The 21,698-nt window shown below is 40.5% G+C and overlaps 1 protein-coding gene across 1 annotated transcript in view; it reads left to right on the top strand.

Annotated features, from left to right (window-relative positions):
• The window catches only part of LIPC (lipase C, hepatic type), a 47,667-nt gene that overhangs the window by 23,171 nt on the left and 2,798 nt on the right, over nt 1-21,698 (top strand). Inside the window, exons 2-8 of the mRNA XM_071568483.1 lie at nt 8,896-9,083; nt 10,638-10,817; nt 13,227-13,344; nt 15,417-15,650; nt 17,003-17,245; nt 20,440-20,560; nt 21,243-21,461. Of these exons, the coding sequence (XP_071424584.1) occupies nt 8,896-9,083; nt 10,638-10,817; nt 13,227-13,344; nt 15,417-15,650; nt 17,003-17,245; nt 20,440-20,560; nt 21,243-21,461 (1,303 nt within the window). The remainder of the gene's footprint in view (nt 1-8,895; nt 9,084-10,637; nt 10,818-13,226; nt 13,345-15,416; nt 15,651-17,002; nt 17,246-20,439; nt 20,561-21,242; nt 21,462-21,698) is intronic.

Below are 21,698 nucleotides of genomic sequence, written 5' to 3'. Positions count from 1 at the left end.
CCACTAAAGCAGATCAATTTTACTCTGCAAAGCAAGCTTGGCCTCAGGACATTTCCATGGTCTGCCCTGTTGGATTCTGTTGAATCCAGTGCTCCTGGTGGCAGGACACAAAGCTGCTTCATTAACCATCCACCTGCAGATCGAATAATAGGTGAAGGACTTCAACAACATAGTTCAGTTAGTTTATGAAAAATTTCTCACCAACAAGATATCACAAGCAGAGATCAAAGAAACTCTAAAGAATAATTTCTCATATTCGTATATTGGTGAAGCTGGAAATAGTCTAAAGAGAATGAGCAAGGGCAGATAATGAATTAAAAGAGCTTGTATTTCCAACATGGAAACTATTTATAAAACCCCATCCCAAGCTGGAAAACAATGTAATTGAGGAGGGGGAAATATGAGTTTTTATAGTATTTATCATCAGGAACATGTTGTTCACAAAAAGGGTTTGACTGTGTGAGACTGAAATTCTGTGTTCACAGACCCAAACCATCATGGCCAACATAACCATCTCTGGGCTGTCCCACCCCTGCAGAGCTCTTTGTCTGCCCTTGGTTTTCATTTTGTCCTGCTGTCAACTCCTGCTCAGTGCAAATTATTGGGAGACACTTTTGTGGATCTGGAATTCCAACTAATACTTGCAGTTCCTCTATTTATTCATTCCCCCAGTTGTTCAGCAGAAGGTTATAGCACATAGCTATGTGTGCTTCCAGGTGTCCTGAAAATGAAATACATACCAATCATACTATAATTCACTTTGGAACATGGTGATTTTGTTCATCAGTTTCTTTGTACTCAGAATATGGAAAGTAACCTCAGCTCTTCAGTTTGCTTCATGTCAGTCTACAACTGCTAAACAAAATACATCCAAAAAAAATAAAGCAACTGAATGTTCCCATTTCCTTCAATCTGACATACTGTTGTCAAAATTCAAATGCTTAGGACTAGAGGAACTGAAATAACAGATCTAAAATCTGGTCAGAGAGATATCAATACCGAATAATCTAGAAAAAATTTCAAATTCATCCAGGAAATTAGTGGTTGAATTATGCCCTGAAGCATTTTGAAGGTTATCCAAACCACTGCAGCTGTTCTATGTGTCCTTCATCTGCATTAAGAGCCGCATTCTGGGCCTGGCAAAGGGTTCAGAAATGCATGGAGGCACAGCAAAGGTGGAGAAATTGGGTAGTTTATGTATATTGTCTCTGAATATTAAACATTTCAGCCTTCTAAGACAAATGCCCAAAGTAATATTTTGCTCATATTAAATGCTGTAAAATAAGGAGGGGAATGTCATGTGATTTGTCATGTACATACAAGCATTGTAGTATTTATAAATAGGATTTAGCAACCAGGAATATTTTAGAAATATATAGATGTTTCTGTATGTGTGTGTATGCACTTTAGACAACACAATGTAAGATAATTATATAAATTACAGAGCTATAATGGACAATTAGGAACCAAATTATACTCCAACATATCATTACACTATTATATGGCACTAATTTACTGCCCTCTAATATGTATTTACTGCTACTGGTTTCCAGCTTTTTGTTTTGAAACACCTTAAAAACCTGCAGTTTTTTAAGTTACCAGGAAACAAAACAAGTGCTTTTTTCTCTTCCCATCCCAAATTTGGAAGTTTTCACCTAAACCTCAAATACTGTCAGAGGCCCAGCAACTAAATTCTCACTGTCACTGAGTAACAGGTTAAAACTGCAGCACTGTGTGCCCTTGCAGTGCTGCCAGGAGGCAGCTTTATCTCACTTGAAATTGAGATTTAAGGCTTGGAGTGAGGCACAAATCACCTGCTTCACCATCTAACTCACTGGACCGTGGCATCATGACTTTTAAAAGGCAGTTTTGATCATTTTATACATATTTCCTCCATGACTGTGATCACAGTGTGCAAAGGTGTCTGGCCTTACTGGTGAGAGGGATAAAACTCCTAATAAAAGCTTTCTCTGCTGTTAATATTTCTAATAATGTTTTCTATTGCACCAAGCATATAATGTTAAGTTTTCCATAAAATAGTATTTTCCATAATAGTGTTCTCAGGACTCCTGGAACAGCCTGCGGAGCTCAGCAACATCTTTGCCAATTTGAATCACAGCTCACCCCAAACTTAGACCAACAAATCTTTGTAGGACACAATTGCATGGCCCCTTTTACTAAAAGAGAGTGTTGTAGTGGAGTATTAGACAAATGCACTCAAAAACTTCTCATAAACTATGGCTCAAGTGATAGCAATTGTTATGATCTGCACTCAGGTCACCTGTACCAGGAAAATTGTAACAAAAATTGCATGACAGCATCAATAAAAATTCAAAGACTGGTTCTATACACAGAATCCACTTTAAAATATGTCCACAGTAAATTTTCCTTCTGCTTAAAGAGTTTAATTTTAAAACAAATTCACTCTATGTTTGATGAGAATTCTTATTCCTACACATAATTGCATGAAAATAACTTTTATAAACAGCGTGCACTGCAGAGGTTTTAGAAGAAATACCTTCAGGCACCCACTGTAAACAATTGGTTTGGAGACATTCAGGACACACATAAAATGATCAAAGGCTTTTAATATCATATCAGTGAAACCATCAAACTCTTGCTCAGATGAACACACCTAGTGATTGTCAAAGCAAAAAGTTCTTATGTGCTGCAAAAACAGGATTTCCCCTCAGCTATTTTGGCTTAACCAAGGTTTGCAGATAAAAACAGCAAAAGAAAACAATTCTATTATCTAAAAAAATAATTATAAAAAAATCAAAGGGCACAATGGAAAGAAAAAAATTAGGAATATATTGAAGAGGCAAGAGAAAAGGAAATAAGAAGAAGGGGGGGAGAGGATGATTAAAACAAAATATAGCTCCCAAAACATATCCTTTAAAAACTCTCCCAATATTACCTCTAAAACATAAGTTCCTTGGAAGTCCAAAAATTTGAAGGGACCAGATGCCAAGTCCCTGCTCAGAGTGAGCTCTGGATGCTCAGTCCCGTTCCCTGGGTAGAACAAAGGCCACTCTGGCAGGCTGAGATTTCATTTCACTCAGGGTGGGCACATTCCCCCTTAACAAAGGCCTGCCTGGGGCTGGAGAGCATCTCATGGTGATTGTTACTGAAATCCTAAAGCTCAGACTCATCCACCAACACTCCCTTTTTGTTCCCCCCCCCCCCCCCCCCGCAGCATTCATTCTTTCATGCCGTCTTCATTCCCCTGTGCCTTCCAGGGAACAGGGCCATTATCCAGCAGGCTGCCCTAGGGGGCTGTCCCATGGCCCAGCAACCCCTTCCTGGGCTAATATTCTAAACTCTGAGCTTTCTGTCTTCTCATCCTTGGGATTTTTTGTCATTGTTTTTCCTGAGCTTCAAACACACCTTCTTGCTGCATGTATTTAACGTCTCCTCAAGCTATGGAATGCTGTGATCCAGAAGTCCTGCTGAATTTCTGACACACCGAGCTGGCACCAGACAAGTGATCTCACTGCAGGATCACACAGCAAAAAAAGCAAGGCCACAGCAAGAAAATGAACTGCCACTTCCACCACAGCTACCCTAAAATAAGACTCAAAAAAGTCTTATATTGGGCAAGACTGTATTTTTTTTAATCAAAATTTACACCTGTCATGATGGTACCAACATGTGTGAAATGATTCCGAGGCACATGCACATAAACAAAAGAGGTTTTCTCCTGGTCCCTTAGAAATAAAACTGAGAAAAACAATGCTCTAAATCACAATATTATAAGCAAGTTGTGTCAGGGGAGGTTTGGGTTGGGTATCAGAAAAAGGCTCTTCCCCTGGAGGGTGGTTGGGCACTGAACAGGCTCCCCAGGGCAGTGGGCACAGCACCAAGACTGCCAGAGCTCAAGGAAGCTTTGGGTGATCCTCTGGGGCACAGGGAGTGACTCTTGGGGATGGTCCTGTGCAGGGTCAGGGGTTGGACTTGGTGATCAATGTGAGTCCCTTCCCTCAGCATGTTCTGTGGTTCTGTAGTCAGCCAATAAAATAGACAGCAAGTTTGGAGTCAGCATTCCTCATGGAGTTTGCACCTGATATAAAAAGACAAAAGGGACAGCTAACAGTCTGGAGGGTGGGTGGTATTTCTTTGCCTTCTGTTCTAACCATCACTTCAATACTTGATTCTAAATAAAGGAGATGTGAAGAATAAGTTTTGAAATTGCACATAGTAAAGAAGAGTTTTATTAAAAGAATCAAAAAAGGGGATTCTTTTGAAAATTTTGAAGCAACTCAGTGTTCAAAACCAATGAGAGAAAAGGAAATTTAGGAAAAGGAAGAATGAAGACACATACCCTAATACATATAAATAATAAATACATAAATCAGAGGAAAGCAAAAGGATGACATACTATCTTTTTCTCTTAAAGAATATATTACACTGCACTTTATTCTCTCTCTTTTGAAGCCATTAAATAAAAATGAAATATTTGATTCATAAGTGACTTGGGATAGATCTCAGAATAGTTGAGACACACAAGAACAAGTGGAAACCAAACCATGATATTTAATCTGTTTGCCATCTTTTTCAAGGTTTTCTAGCAAGACTTTCATTTCAATGTTTCTATTTTATTCTCCATCTCCCCAAGTACTCCCACTTAAGGCACTCTGAGTTACTGAAAGAGTTTCTGTCTGTCTCCATCACCTGACCAAGGGCATGCAAGAGAGGCAATTTCGAATGAACAGCAGCACAAGATACATAAGTAGACAATCCAAAATTAGCTGTCAAGAGTCTTTTATCAAATCCTTTGATAAAACAGCTTCTGAGAGTAGGGTGCACACCTTCATATCTTAGACCACCAAGCAAACAATGATCTGCACTGAATACTCTGAATGTATTTTCCAGTTCTTGTATATGCTATGAATTCAGTCCTGGGCATTTTTTTCAAATTACTTTTCCTTTTAAAACAGAGAGGGAGAAACATCAGCTAGGTCTAAACTGCTTATTAATATGTTAACATTCTTTTAAAATCATGATTCTGCTATTACTGAACAAGACGTCACATTCTGTTTCTCCAATTTCATGCACCCAGAAATGAATTCTGAATAGGAGTAAGCAGAAGACCATAGGGATGTGGATTTCTGCTGACAGTTCTAACCAGGTAGCTGATAATCACATTTACAAACAAATTTCCCCATCCCTCACCCCTTCAGCAAATAGTCCAAGTAAATAAACAACACAGACCTGGAGATCCAGGGAGAGCAGAACAGAACAATCTTCCCTTTGTTTCACTGTGGGATAAGTTTTTATGGATTTTTCTCAGACCACTGTACTTCAAAACATGACAGCAGTGCCTGATAATAATGAGATTGTGAAAGAGCAGAAGTATTTAGACATCAGGAAACAGACATTTCTGTTCAACTGGGAATGTCTCTTCTTTTTACATTTTAGTAAGAAAACACAACTATGGCAGGTCAAATCTAAAAGTGCTTTGGTTTGTCTGCCAAAACTGACCCCAAAACATTTAACAAGACACTGCTCTTGGCAGAGAAGTGGTATTTATAAACCCAGCCTTCCATTAGTCTTTACTGCTCCTCCCAGAAGCAGCATTAACATGAAGGAAAGATAAAGGGCCGAATCTCCTCCAGGGTGTCAAGAATTCACAATAACATTTCTTGCTTGTGATTACTGTGCTGCTCTGCGTGGAGGTAATTTACGGGAGCCTGTGGGTCAGTGTGGCCACATTGCATTGCTTTTGCAATTCATGGTAGAGTAGGATCTTCAGAGAAAAAGGCAATTGTGTCAGCATCTTGACTACCTGGGTAAGGGCTAATTTTCCAAACAGAAACTGTTTGGAGTTTCAGAAAGATCTCGGCACACTTTGCTGCATTTACCATGAAAAAACTCTTTAGCAGTTCAGTTTTGTTGTTCTTGTAAAAAGACCTATGAAAGAGTCACTGGAGTGACACCTTCAGCAAGAGTCTTGCAAAGCCAGACTCTTCCAATACTCCTTCCTTCTCCAAGTCATTACATTGATTAACAGATTGGAGCAGCTCCTTGTCAATTAACACAACATTCTGTTGTGTTGGTGTTTTGACAGCCAGGAGGAAGTTCAAGCAGTACTTTTAATCCCTCTCCCAGCTTTCCCAGCAAGCCCAAAGCTCAGCACTTTCCCAGGCAGTGCATGAACCGCAGCTGTTTATCAGCCTGTGCTCTGCAGTGTGTACAAACAGTACCGAGTGACAAAGCGCCCTTGCACTGCACAAACACGGAGAGAGAAAAGAAAACGAAAACAAGACATTAAACAAAGAAAGGATGTGTACAATGGCACAGGCACAAGTTTGGGGTTTTTTGTTTGTTTTTCTTTTTGTGCTAAAAATAGAACACAATGATTATCTTTGTGTAGAGACTACTCACCAAAGACTGAATAAACTGGTGGTTAAGAATATCAACATCATTAAAACTCTTTCCAGTTTTCAGTTCTTTATCTAGATTCACTTTTTCCTGATATTACTTAGTTCAGAAACTAAGTCCTCTCACAGGGGGAAAAGAAAAAGTACAACAGAAATGCTCTTAAGTGGACATTTTAGAGAGAAATTATCAGCCTTGGTCTGAGCTATCTACCACAGTTAAAAGTGTTCTGAAAGAAAAATGTGAGACACTGAAGCCAGGAATTTGGCCAACCAAACCTTCAATAAATAACTTTGAAGCTTTTTAAATTCCAGCTCTTGTAAAAAGATGAACAAACATCTACAACAATGTTTCCTAGTTATGAAACATAACATTGCCTGGAGTTACTTGGAATATATTAGCAACAAATAGATTATATATATAAGCAACAAATAGAAAACAAGGCACGTGCAGGGCAGGTCAGTTTAGGAGTTTTCTTACCAGAACTGCCATTCACTTAACCAAATGAAATATGCTGTTCTAGCATGTCTTATCATTACACTGAAATTAAACCTTGAATAAAGTTTGCAACAAGACTGACATGTGGCAAAAATCCAGTCTGACCTAAACACAACATGGTTTCAAATTAGGGTTCTTTGTACTGTGCATCACAGGATGCTGTTACTGCAAATACAGAAACATGGGAGTTTCCCATCATGAAACATGTTTGCAGGGTAAAGGCTCCTTTGGAAATGTATCAGAAGTTGCTTGTAAATTACCAAAATCTTATCAAGACAACAATGTCATAGAACCTCAGGGTAGATTTGCATATACAACGAAGAAGTGAGCATGTTGTGACTTCAGGTATTTTCTAAAAACACTTACAGACACAAGAGTTGTGATGTACCAAAAAATAGGAAATGTGCTGACTTAAAAGACCAAATACAGTATTTCTAATATTACTGTTATATTAAGGAACTTTTATTCAAGAAAAATAAGGATTAAAATTTAACTAATTTGAGTCTTGTTCCAGCACAGACAATCTTAACTTCTCAGTGAATAAAATCTTTCATTTTCACCTCCCAGGATATTTCATGATTTGTTGGGTCTAATTAAAACAAGAGCCTCCTCCCTGACCATTTGAATGGTGCTCGTTAGCAGCTGTTGCCTCTGGAATTGGCAGCACCTGAACTTGGCAACAAGACTCTGTACAGTGTTCTGTGCATGGTCAGCAAGTGCCTGAACTGACTGGCCCTGACATCCTCCCTTCCTACTAAAACCATCTCCCTTAGTGCATATTGGAATTATAGTTTCTTTCTCACAGTCAAGTCACAGCAGTGACTCACAGTCAGTTTTGTTATTGATTATTACAGTCAGGTTTTTTTACCCTTATGTCACTGCCAATTTATGAGCCCCATTTATAGAGAAATTCCAATCAACTGTATGACCTTCCACTTCATCGGAGATTTCTCCCTGTTTCTCCTGCTGTATTTTCAAGGTGTCATCCAGCTTTTGGTGTTTAATGCTTTGGTATGCTCAGTATTACCAAGTGCCTCCCATGTTTTGTCAATCTTGTACCTTTCCTGCCTGCTTCTTTAATGAAAATATTACAAAATTAGCCAAAAAACTGTCCCCAAGGACCTCCATTAGTAAACTCTCTGCACTCTGTTTCCTTTCCAGCACTAGGAACTGTAACCTCTCTATTGTCTAGTTCATCACACCTTACATTCACTTTTACCAATCCTCTTATTTTTTCTGGCTTAAGTAATAATTTATTATATGCATTCTTTTTCAGCTAAATCAATAGTCTGAAGTCTCGTTAGAAAGGTTGGAATGTCACAGGGGGCTCTTTATAAACCTCTGCTTTTTTTTTACTCCATTTTTCAGCAATTGCTCTGTATTCATATTTTTCCATCTAAGCTCATAATGTTCATAAGACCACAGTTCACCCTGCCCCCACTTCCTTACTTAATAAACCTTTTTGAAAATGCCCTCCTACAGGCACCAAGCTATTTTATCCAGAAACAAAAGCAAAAAAAATCATAGAACAAGAACACTTCATTTTGCCTTTTCAAAGAAAGAGAATAATTTATGACATGGTTAGTAGTTTTAAGCAGTCACCTGAGTCTCCAAGCAGAGTTATAACCCTGAATAAACTGGTTATTTTATTGCAATTATGCTTGCTCAGCAATTCCTAGCAGATGCTCTTCAGTAGAAATGCTGTGCAGAGTTAAGAGCCCATGGGTGTGTTTGTCTGTGCTCACACTAACGTGGTGAAGTCACGACACCTGCCCTGTGGCTTTGCAATCCTTACAAAGGCTGTAACTGTTATTGTTCAAAGGGACTCACAGGCACATCTAGACCATCACAGACTTTGAAATAGGGATCACGTTTTTGACCCAAAATGTGCAGCTTAGCCCACCTGGAGCAGGCAACGATTACACTCAGCTAGAGTTGAAATCTTACTGGTTTATTCTACCTGACAAACTGGTTTTAGACTCCTTCCTATCATGACTGTTGTTACGAATTTTGTTTCAGAGGCACTGGGACCACAGAGTGAACACACCAGAATGAAGAAACAACAGCAGAACTTACAAACCAAGTTTCGACTCTATACAGAAGCAACTGAAGGCGACTGTCAAATTTTTTTGAATCAGCTGGAGACTCTTGACAAATGCAGTTTCAATGCTTCTCTTCCTCTGGTGATGATAGTCCATGGCTGGTCGGTATGAACTCACAGCTTGTTTTTCATTCAAACTACACCCAATTTGATACACTTTCCTTCTCATTATGTTACTGCCAAAAGTATCTTCAGATAAAAGGTTGTGATTACAAAGATGGTAGATTTCCCTGGTAACAATCATGGCTAGAAATAACACAACCCCACAGATTCGGAAGGAACAGTCTACAGGGAGTTTTTCATAAGGGACTCCCATGGCAAGGATTAGATTCAGCCTCAGTTAAAGCCAGCAGAGCTCAATTAATGTGCTCGAACAAGAGCTCGAACAAGCAGCTCAGTTAATGTGCTGTGCTCCTGGAAGACTGAATCCCACTTTCATTTCTCTGATATGTTCACTGCCAGATATTTACAGACTTCCTGAAAAGTGCACACAATTTCCCCACACCTTTCTCACATTTACACCCTTAAACAGAAATTCTCAACGGGCCACTTCAGCTGAAAGCAAAGCCTTCAACATCAGTGAATTATAACTGAACTGCTTCCAGTTAGACTGTAGAAAAACATTCAACCATGAAAAACCTTTCTCAAAACTACTGCAATACTAAAAGTGACTTTTCATCAGCTTCTCAGCTGAAAAAGAAACAAAAGGCAGGATAAGACATTGCCATTTTAACAAATCTTTCATTCTCATAGAGGCACTGTCCTCACGTAAGGTGGCAAAACAGATCCTTCCTGCACATCTGCAAATATGCAGAGAAACTTTAAACACCCCCTTGATGCAAATAACTCCCTTAACAAATAAGAGCAGGGCTGACTTGGGGTGAAATATTACTTCAGCCAAGCCTCACAAATAAGAATCTGCTCAAAACCTACATCCCCCTCAAAGCCAACCCACAGGCCATTGAAGTTCATAATTCATATTAACTTAATTTGCAGAGGTGTTGGGCTCTTAGAGGAAACCCAGACCTGAGACTCCCAAACTCTGTTACACCAGAGGAGAGAAGGGTATTATATCAATTGAGGAAATACATGCTACTAGAACAACAATTAAATCTGATTGATTAAATAATAATTCTAGTACATCGAACCAGAAACACGCTTTGATGCAGAAAAGTGTAACCAGGTGTTCATAAAGAATGATTCAAAAAAAGCAGCTCTCAAAATGGAACAGCTGGAGAAGGTGAATGCCCACTGGCCCGAAATCCTCCAGCTTCCCTCACTCTCCAACTCTTTTAGCTCAGAGGAACAGCTGCTCTTGAATGAAATGAGAAATTTTCTGCACATTTCTGTAATATCAGTTATCAGCAGATGAGTTAAAATATTTTGGGATATCATTTTCACTGATAAGAGTCTATATTAGAAGATATTATTATACAGTTCTTATATTGATTTTTAATTTGTCCACCAAACCCCAAAGATTCTCAGCACTTAAGCAGGCTGAAGTCCCTAAAATCTAATCAGCATTAAACTCTCTTTGTTCATATTATGTTTTTGTTTCCTTGAGCTTTTCACATATTTGGCAGAGATTGTTTTCATGTAACAAAGGTTTCCTTACTGTTTTGTTGTTTGTTTTATTGTTTGGGGTTTTTAAATATAACAGGTGGATGGGATATTAGAAAGTTGGATCTGGAAAATGGCAGCAGCCCTGAAGTCTCAGCAGGAGCCACTGAATGTGCTGATTGCAGACTGGCTCACCTTGGCCCACCAGCACTACCCCATTGCTGTGCAGAACACACGCCATGTGGGGCAGGAGATAGCAGAGTTCCTGGAATGGCTGGAGGTAAGATCCCCCAGAACTAGAAAATATTGCTCTGGAAAAGACCTATTTCCTTGTTCTTATGATTCTACAACCTTTCTGAAATACTATGCTGGCTAATGCTGCTCATTTCAGTCACTTATTAGAAAAAGTGCATTTTTTTCATCCATAAACTTCCCTACAACTTCACAAACTTTCACCATGCAATAGAAAAAAGCAACTGGTCTTGTTTATTAAAATATTTATATATCTCTGGAGATAAGTTCCTGCTACTTTAGCTTTTCCATTAGCATGTGTAGCAGCTGACACAGCCCCACCCTCTGAAAGCAAGCAGACATCATTTGCAAGTTGTCAGATCAGTAAAATGGGTTTATGTTATTTGTGCTTAACTTCTGCTTTTAATGCAGAATTCAGTCATGACAGTGTCTGATTTTTGCCTCAGTTTCCCAAAGATTAGGCTAAAATAATGGCTTAGAGATCCAGAATGTAAGGGCAGACCTTTCAAGAGGACAGAGCTGCTTCACAAAGCAGATGATGTGGTGGCAGCAGCGAGTACAGAGAACACTAATGCAGTGACTGCTTATCCAAACTCCTGTCACATGGGGGGCAGTGGCCATGGCTGGATTGAAAAGGGTGCAAACAATGCTGCAAGGAGCCACTGGTGTCCAGCACTGCTTAAGGAAAGGCAGAAAGCAAACACTAGAATGAGAATCACTCATATAAAACAGGAACCATAAGCAACTCATATTGCGTCGGCCTCTCATACTAATTTAAGCTACCTGATTTGAAATGACATCCTACTTCTGTACCTGACAATGAATTTTTTTATCCATTCATTTAAATAAAGTGAGGCCTAAGGTGGAAGAGAAATACAGTGCAAAGCTGAAACTTGTAGCAAACGGCACTGAAGGCCCAAGCTGCTTCCAGTGGGAGTAGCAGGGCTAGAAGCTGTCAGGTACCATGACCAGTTTGGGACAACAGGCACAAAGGAGAAGGCAGAAGAGTCAGAGTCACTTTTTTTCACTTTGCCATTACAAGAAACCTTAGCTCTTGGTCAAATGTAGTTTAAGTTGCTGGAGCTTAAAGTGGGTTTTTGAAGCTGTTAATTATTGAATGAATCAAACTGTGGACTTTGTTCAGTTCCCAGGAGGACACAGCACATTGTCAACAGTAAAGACTGTCTGTGATTTCTCTAATGTCAACAAACAAATCCAGGCTTGAGTCAATGATCCCTTGCTCCAGCATTGTAGGTAGCTTCTCTTGTACCATGATATGTTCCAGAATTTAGATATACTATCAATTTTCACACAGTTAAATCAAGTGTGTTTAACCAGTAAACCCTTCTTGTGTTGAAACCTCTACTGAGTTAAACAGTTAAATCCCCTTCATTCCAACTCCCATAACTATCTTTTTGCTGTGCTTCTGTCTGCTTACAGGCAGTCCATTATTTGAAATATTCTCAATAAATGTAACAAAAGCTGCAGAGTGCTGCACAACATTTTAATTAAGAATAAACAATAAGTAAATATTAGTGGTCTTAGTCCAAGAATTATTAGGGCATGATCAGTAACTACCTCAGTAGCATCCATCTCAACACCACCTGACAAGAAATTGGTCAGATCTCATGATTCCTAAGGGCTGCCTCTCCCAAAAGAAGCTTGCCAAGTTTCACCTCATCTTCAGAAGAGATAGGTATTGAGACTGCACAGCCACTCCACTGGGACAGGCAATATCCACAAAGAAATTAAAAGAGAGGTTTGCCTTTTCTACAAGCAAAATATGGCACATTTTTCTTTACAAGTCAAAAAACTTTGAGCCTTGCAGCTCAGGTGGAATGCTTAAGATGTATATAGTACTGATTAGGTGGAAAGAAGGGCCTGAGGCCAATTCTGCCTCAACAGGTTTGTTTCAGATACTCAGCTTTGTACGAATCAGTCTAAGAAATATCACTGCCATAACACTTTACATGTTTGATCAATGTTTCCATACCTTGTCTTCTAGTTTGGCTTGTGCTTGTGTCTCAGGTGAAAGAAAAGCAAGGCCCTTCCCACAGAGGATTGTTTTACCCTGAAATTAAAGGACAAATTCATTTTATAGTCATAGGAAAGTCAGATGCTGCAGACAAAAGGCAAGGCACATTTGCATCACTTGCAACAACAACCGAACTCTTGCTCTCTGTGCTGGTGCTTTCCCTGTGCACAGCAGAGAAGTAGCACTGCCCAAATATGTGGTCTTGTCCTGCTGCACAAAAGGAAGCAAAAAATAACACTCAGCCAATGAAGAAATGGTGAATGAGTCACACACCTCATTAGCCCACCATCAACATACAAATTCCTTGTGTTCTCATTCATGGTATTCCTTGCTTGTAATAAGTATTTCACTGTTTACTTTTCATATTTTCTGCATCTAAATAAAGCTGCCACTATCTTCCAGGAATCCATTCAGTTTTCCAGAGGCAAGGCTCACCTAATTGGGTACAGCCTAGGAGCTCATGTTTCAGGATTTGCTGGAAGTTATATCAGTGGTACAAAAAAGATTGGAAGAATTACAGGTAAAAGACTTCTATCTTTAAGAAATGTAACAGTCAACTGAATTAAGTTACACAGATACTGGACATATCAATGTTATATCAACAATTACCTGTTCAATAAGCAATATTCACCACAGTTTAGAAGTTTCAACCCCTTGGTGGAGAAATTATATTTAGAAAATGTAATGAAAACATTTTTCAAAATTATGTTTCAGAGTGTTTCTATCTTTTATCTCTCCTACCTCAGTCCAGATTATGACACACAGAATGCACAAACATGGGGACTACAAATCATAAACCATGTTGCTTGAATTTATCTTGTATCCATTTCCAGTAACACCTTTGGTTTATTGTTAGCCACTGACCATGGATCTTTGGCCACTGTCTTGACTTGAAGTCACTCAAATACACTGTTCATTGTCAGCAAGTCATTTAAAAAATTGCATTAAGGAAATTGTCTAACTGTGCTGCATCAGTTGTGATGCAGTGCTAACCCAGTTCATCTGGGACCAAAATGAAAGTTCTGGATTACATTTTACAAGAACCATATTAGAATATCCCTAATAGATGCTTAAAATAAAGTTAACCCTAACACTTGATTTTTTTGACTAGTGGCATTCTCAGCCTTCTGTAATGTTTTGTAACTGTACTACTTATGAGTGCAATGAAAATACATTGATAATGTTATTGATACAGTGCATACAGTACCTTGGCTAATGCAGTGTCAGCCTAAAAAAGGCAACAAACAAAACCAAAACAGAAGTGCATTTTACATGAGGCCCACCTGAGCTACATGTACTTTATCAGAGAAAAGATTTGATTTTAATCAGATCTAGGAGGGAGGCAAATACACATGACTGTAGTTTGAAGTCACAACTCTGGGCTTGGATTCATCGCCACATACCACAATCCCTTACACAACCTGCACGACAAGAAGCTGCTTTTAAAAAATGTATTACACTTCTGTACACTTGTGGGGACTTCAGGTCCCCAGCACTGCTTGTTCAAACCTTATTACTACACAAAACCTTGATAATGGGTAAGTAAAAAACAGTAGAACCTGTAATTTTTTCGTAACAGCTATATGCACTCTTCAGCAAAAGTTATTCAGACTTATAACAATAAGCTCCAAAAATTGATAGTGATGAAAGTTATTAAAAGTAAAAGGAAATGTATGCCTTCAAGGTGACTTCCCTACTTGTAGTCCATGTTATTAGTCTTGTCTGGTTACATCTATGCTGTTATTCCATATTACCAAGTGAAGAATATCAAATTTAGAAGCTTCTCCTCAAAACCAAATGCAACTTTGAACTGAGCATGAAGCTCTCTTCCATAAATCAATTCCCAAGCAAGAGAGCACCACACAAACAAATCTAGCAAACAAAAATCAGCAAGACTCCCTAAGTGGAGTACTGTTTTTCTGAATACTGTAACCATCTGCCTAGAAGATTTTTCAAGTTGAAAAATTATTACAAAGAAAATCCATCAGACATACAGCCCTTTTAAGCAACAAGTGAAGCTTTATAATCTTTCAGGGCCCAGATGTGGGTTAAAAGTCAGCCTTGTTGTGGGACTTGTGTCCTCCCAAAGGGGCTCTGAACACACAATCTCTGGAGGTCGGGATGCCACAATTACGTCAAGGTGCCTGCAGGGTCGCGGTGGCAGCGAGCGGGTTTGCCCTGGCAAACAGCCCTATCTCTGCACTGTGTCCTTGGGCAGCAGCACTCACTGTTTGTTCCTGTTTGCTTTACTGTCTGGGGTAACCACGTACCCTTTGTGGGACGAGTGTTCTTAGCACTGTTTCCATCAGAGAAAGACCTTGTGAAGTGATTCAGCTTGTGAATGATTCTATGAGATTGGCCGTGGCACTGAGTGCCATGATCTGGTAAAGGGACTGGAGTTGGACCAAGGGTTGGACTTGATGATCTCGGAGATCTTTTCCAACTCAATCGATTCTATGATTCTAAGTGCCAGTGCTGCCTGCTTTGAAATCTGCACTCTCACAGCCCTTTCTCCCAGCAGCAGCACAGCCCTTCTGCTCTCACAGCCCTTCTGCTCTGCATGGCAAAGGCATCACTCACATTTATTTGCAGGCCTTGACCCCGCCGGCCCCTTGTTTGAAGGAATGTCACCCACAGACCGTTTATCTCCAGATGATGCAAACTTTGTAGATGCAATTCATACCTTCACTAAGCAGCACATGGGTCTCAGTGTTGGCATCAAGCAGCCTGTGGCTCATTTCGACTTCTATCCCAACGGAGGCACCTTCCAGCCTGGCTGCCACATCCTGCACGTGTACAACCACATCGCCCAGTACGGCATCACCGGTAAGAGCCACAGCACCAGGGGTGGCACTGCACTGGCAGGAGCTCTGGGAAACTACAGAACTCTGTGGTCAGAAACAGCTTCTGGTGGGGGTATTATCAGCCCTCATATGCAAGCAAATTTCTTGTCTAGAAGTCAGTTGATTTTTACCTGTGCTGAGCTCAGACTGGTTTGACTGACTCCAGTAAGGAACGGGGCTGCCTCACGCTCCTGAAAATGGGGCTGGGAGCTCCCTGTTGTTGAGCACCTCTGAATAATTGCAAAGGCATCTCTTTTAGTGATAGAGGAAATGAGAAAACTTAACTCTAATTAAGCCATATTCATCTACTGTGCCTCAGATCAAGGACAGGTCTGTACTACTCACCTCCTTCGGTCACCTTTTCCTAACTCCCTGTCCTTCAGCTGTGCAGATGATGCTCCCTCGAGGACCTGACTGACAGTGTTCCAGGCTGGGGTTTATTTATAGAAGCTTATTTCCAATGTACCTAAACAAAAAGGTATAGAGAAACTGATGCAACACCCTGAAAAAAGATAAGGTGGTGATGCACAGTGACAACCAGAACTGCTCCCTGAAAAACCCCAAAAGGGCACTGCTCACCCAGGACACAACATTGCAAAAGGATTTCTCAACTATCAGCACATGCTGCCTAAATGTAGGCCTTACTTTTTAGCAGATAAATCATGACAAATGTGAATCCAAGCATCAGTTCTAAGGCCTATCAGTGGACATATAAAAACAGTCCATCGCGATATATTGCAATTACACAAAATCATTTTTGTAATTTGATGGCACTTTAGGAACAAAAAATACTTGTCATAAAAGCATCTATATGTATTTAATACTTTTAAATCTGTTTAATACATTTTTTACTCCTTTTGCCCCAGTAGTAGCAGCAAGAAAAACTCAACATGAAAGTTTGCCACTGTAATAGGAACAAAATATGACATTACTATAAGAACCCAAAAGGCATCCACTCAGAATGAGACTGCTGGCTTTAATCTGGCATGATCTGAAAGACTGTTCATCACCTCATATCATATTTTATCTTGACCAAAACACCCAGGACAGTGTAATCAAGATTCATATTTACAGTCTGATATAGTCAGGCTAGGGAAATGTAAGCAGCAAATTATTCAATTTGATTATCATGGTAGTTCAGCCATGCTGGTTTTGAATGATCCTAAAATAAGACTGCTCCGATGTATGATTTCTGAGGCAAAATCAGGCTGCAAAGGGCACTCGGGGGTGGGGGGAAAACAATAATGTATGTTTGTAGTTGGTTACAGTACTCCTCTGCAGCTGAAATGGCAAAAAGCAACAACAGCACGGAAAATTTTGCTTGCATTGTTTCAGGCATCACTCAAACTGTGAAATGTGCCCATGAGAGGTCAGTTCATCTGTTCATCGACTCTCTGCTCCACAAGGACAAGCAAAGCACAGCTTATTGGTGCAACGACATCACCACCTTCAACAAAGGCTTGTGCCTCAGCTGCAGGAAGAACCGCTGCAACACCCTGGGCTACAACATCAGGGAGGAGAGGCCCCCAAGCAGCAGACAACTCTTTCTGAAAACAAGGGCACATATGCCCTTCAAAGGTTTGTGGGAATACCTGTTACAGTGCCCAGATTGATCGCTAAGTGGGAGCAGGAGCCTAAGCTTTGTGGTCCTATTTACTCATTCATTAAAGCTTGTAAGATCTGTGGGAATAATCAATTTGCTGAGATAACTGAGGATCCTGGTAGGTCATCTTGATGCCCTTTCATCAAGATCCTGGCTGTAAATATTTCTGTGGGAAAAAGCATGCTGCATGCTTGCCTCAGGCTAGCCATGGATCTGAGGCCTCCGAGGTGCTTGGGGTCCTGATCCGCAGGATTTTCCTCCAGCTGGCCTGGGTGGGTTTGTTGTAACAGATGCAGGCATACAGCCAAGCCCAAAAAAGCAGCATAATTGCTCTGGGAGGCCTGTAAAACATCCTGTTCCAAGTTTGCCCAAATTTTATCTGCCATTACTCTATGAGATGACATACAAATTGCTACTTTTCAAACAACGGTCAGACAAGAGAACAGCACAGACCTTCACAGGGCTGAACCGTAGCAGTGACATGAAGACTGGCACTGCAGCTTTAGCTCTATAAATTACTTTATCCAGAGTGCAAACTAACCATTTGCTAAGCTCAGGGAGACGGTCAGTGTGGTTTCTTGGCCGTATGACCAGAGGGGATGACAGGCAAGCAGAGCCTTTCTGCCAGTCTCCACACACAAGATGGCTGCTGTTGAGCCAGTGTCAAGGTTTATGTACTTTTAAAAACAAGAAAAAGTGGGACTCTGTGGGATTAACGTCAGGGACACGCTTCTTCCAAAGGGCTTTCATTGCAGGAATTCCTGGTGCAGGGACATTCTCCTCACCACCTCCCTCCCTGGCTGTCCATGCAGGGAACAGCAGTCGGCAGCCAGGGCAGGGCTCCCACTTGGATCCGCAGGTCACGCACATGGAGACTCCCCTCAGGCTGAGGAGCTTCCAGGCCCCTCAGCACAGCCCTGGCACAGCCCCAGCCATGGGGGTCCCACAGGGACAGTGCCATGCTGGAGCCTCCCTTCTGGTGGTCCGTCCCTCATCCTGGACCCTGCATTAGGAGGCACTTCAGATGCCAACACTGGACACAAAAGGGCCTTGCAGTCCTGAGGAGAAACACTCTAAAATGCTGCTTGCATCACACAGTTTGTTTCCCCACAGTGTCTGGTTGCTCAACTGCAGTATCACAGATTTTGTTCTAAAAAAGCAAAAAATCCAGGCACTTGAAGTCTTCCACTGGCACAGCTGTGAAATACTGAGTGATGACTCCAGAGGAGTCTGTGCAGCCCTGACATATCCAGAGCAGCTGAACCTGCTGTATCTCTTCTTAACACTGTTTAAAATAGTTCAGGAAGCCACTTGAAGTGGATGTAAAACTTGCAGAGGCTGAGTCTAGCTCATGATGTTATTTTGTTGCAGTACAGTCAGGTCCTGGTGGGAATCAGGGAAACAACCAGCTCTGGGGATGCCGTGTTTGCTGCCATCACACCTGGGCACAGTGATGTTGCTTTCTTCTCTGGACATCGAGCTAGTTTCAGCTTGTGGTAAAATATCTGTGCCCTATAGGCTTTGAATTCAGTCTAAAACATGTTGCATTTTTATGCTTGGAACTGGTTTTGCGTCAAAAACCCACCCATGGCACGTATGCAGATAACAGTGCCCCAGACAATGGGCTCCTTTCACAAAAGTTCCCCAACAAAGCAGCAACTGTGAGAGGGCACTTACAAAGTCATCTTTGTAATGCTTTAAAAAAAATGTTTGAAGATCATGGGAGAAGCCCAAAGAAAAAATTTGAGAAACTCAGCATTACACTTCGCAATCCTCTGCATCTTCGTAAAATCTGACATTTCAAGTTAATGGCATTACATTAATCCAGTTCAAACAAAAAACCAGTGGTTACAAAGAAGTTAGCTTTCATAATAACGCTGTGCTGGGACCTTGAGTCAGAGTTTTTACATGAATATGCTCCCTTAAAGTGAGCCCCATAATCACAGCAAAGCCTATGCTGTATCTGAACATACACTAAACGATCAATTTTTTACACGGAGAGAAAACTCAGAGAAAGACAGATTAGTAATAAAAGTGAGGTGTAAACAAGCCTCTCTGCCCTTGTCTTCATCAGGTTTGCAGCAAAGGATCAGCCATTCAGTTTGACCTACTGAATGACATGTTTTCAAGAGAAAACACATTGTTCACTAACATACAACAACTATAAAACAACAACAGAAAGATCCAGCTTTTCTAGGAAATACTTTCCATTGGGAACTTTCTGAGCTGGAAAAAAAAAATCAATCTGTGCTTACCCTTAGCAGTGTGGTGGAGCCATTCTCAGATGTAATGAAGACTGAAGTGGGTGAATAACTACTCAAAAACTAGAGTGCAATAATGTTCCTTTACACCTAAATTTATCAGTTTTGTCTGGAAGGTGGCTGGTGGAATGACCATATAGAAGAGTTTTGTACATTCAAACACATGCTCTAACTGTATGTTGTTGGGGGTTTTTCCATCATTTACAAAATATCAAACTGCTCATAGTCAGCCAGTGATGACTTCTTAGGCATTCTTCATTCTGACAATATTCAGCTCAGACTTTCCTAAACACTGTTCTAGAAACCCACCAAATCTTGAAGCTTTAATGACACCTTTCTCACAGTAATGAGCTTGAACAAAGTCATATTGTTAACAGAGACACATCAAGCACAGGGCAGGATTAGGATAAAACATTCTTCCTGGGAAATACAGCAGTCAAGGCAAGTTTGTGAGCCATCTGTTTTGCAGGGCAATTTTCTATCTGGTCAGAGAAAGGCTGACCACAGTGCATAAGGTCTCCAATGTGTATCACACATCTCTAGTCATGCCCAGTCACAAGGATCTGTATGGTCACTGGACAGAGGCCTTGCAGAAATTCTAACAATTAAACTTCAGAAAAGCTGCAATTTTTCCCATGGAAGAATGTTTAAAAAAAAACCAAACTCATCCCAGATTACCTTTTTTTCTCCATCCTTTTAAGTAGAGCAACATGGACTGAAACCCTAACGGATTACACAGCACAGCAACAATCAGAAAAATTGATGTTCTAATTTCAATAAATTAGTTTGAAAAATAAAATGTAGTAAAAATCAAGTTTCTTCTCTGAAAGGCAAAATTCTTTTCCTAAGAAATCTATTGGTTCTTTGACTGTTCATTTCATCATTTTGCAAACTCTTCCTTTCTACAGTGTATCATTATCAGTTCAGGATCCACATCATCAATGAAATCCAAGGCAAGCCAATAGAGCCAACTTTTACCATGTCTCTGACAGGGACTAAGGAGGATGCCAAAAACCTGCCCATCCCACTGTGAGTATTGGCATCACCTGGCATTGTCCATGTGAGAACAGGTGTCAGTTTGCAATACATTGATAATCATGCTGTGAGTGAAATGGTTCAGCACAGCTAAGTGAAGACCAACTTGAATTGTCCTCCCTTCACTTCATACTTTCTAAAAATCACAATTTTTTACAATGTTTGTACAGTTTTGGTAGAAAAAATAATCTCTATAATAATCAAACAGCAAATTTGGAAGTTTCCTATCCACTTAAGTTTTGTCCATCCCACGGCTGTGACAGAGAGGTCTCATTAAATAAAAGTTCAGCTGTAACTCAGATAAAGAGCCTTGGATATTTAGAATGATGGACACCATCTGTATTAACAAAAGCAAAGGTAACAGTGTGGGCCAGCATTTGGTGTAGCAGACACAAGATGTCTCAGTTGCCATCATGGGGCACCTTTTCTTCTGCTGTTAGAAACCACCACTGCTTCACCAGCTGAAGCTTCTCCCACTTCTTTCCTACCATGTTGTCACATTTCACCACTTTGTGCACCTGCAGGAAGAGTATTCCAGAGACTGTAATGTTTCGTCCTGGAGAAGGAGGAGGAAACATAGTTCTTTCTTTGGTTTTAGAGAGAAAAAAAAGTTGGTTTGTTTTCACTTTAATCCATAATAATTAATACAGCGCTATTCTGGTTTTGTTTCCTGTAGAGTTGAAAGTGTTACTGGGAATAAAACCTACTCTTTTCTCATCACCCTGGACACTGACATTGGTGACCTAATAATGATCAAGTTCAAATGGCAAGGAACTCCAGTCTGGGAAAATATCTGGGACACTGTACAAACCATAATACCCTGGACAAAAGGCACCCGTCGGCCAGGACTTATAGTGAAGGCAATAAGAGTGAAAGCAGGGGAAACACAGCAAAAGTAAGTGTAAGGAAAACAATAATAACACCACCAGTGTTTGGCACACAGGTCATCGCAGCTGAAACACAAACATCTCAGGTCCAGCAGTCACAGCAATGGTGAATTTATCCATTTTCAGCTTCTGGCTTCCCCTGCCCTGTCCCTCAGAACACACTGCGTGATTTTTGGGTGGCTTCAAGAATTTCTTTATTCTCAGGTCAGAGATGAATAGTGGGAAGCTCTGGCTCACCAATGCCA

The sequence above is a fragment of the Pithys albifrons genome, chromosome 13 (assembly GCF_047495875.1).
Source record: "Pithys albifrons albifrons isolate INPA30051 chromosome 13, PitAlb_v1, whole genome shotgun sequence".
NCBI classification, from domain to species: domain Eukaryota; kingdom Metazoa; phylum Chordata; class Aves; order Passeriformes; family Thamnophilidae; genus Pithys; species Pithys albifrons.
This window is presented reverse-complemented; position numbering and strand designations above follow the sequence as displayed.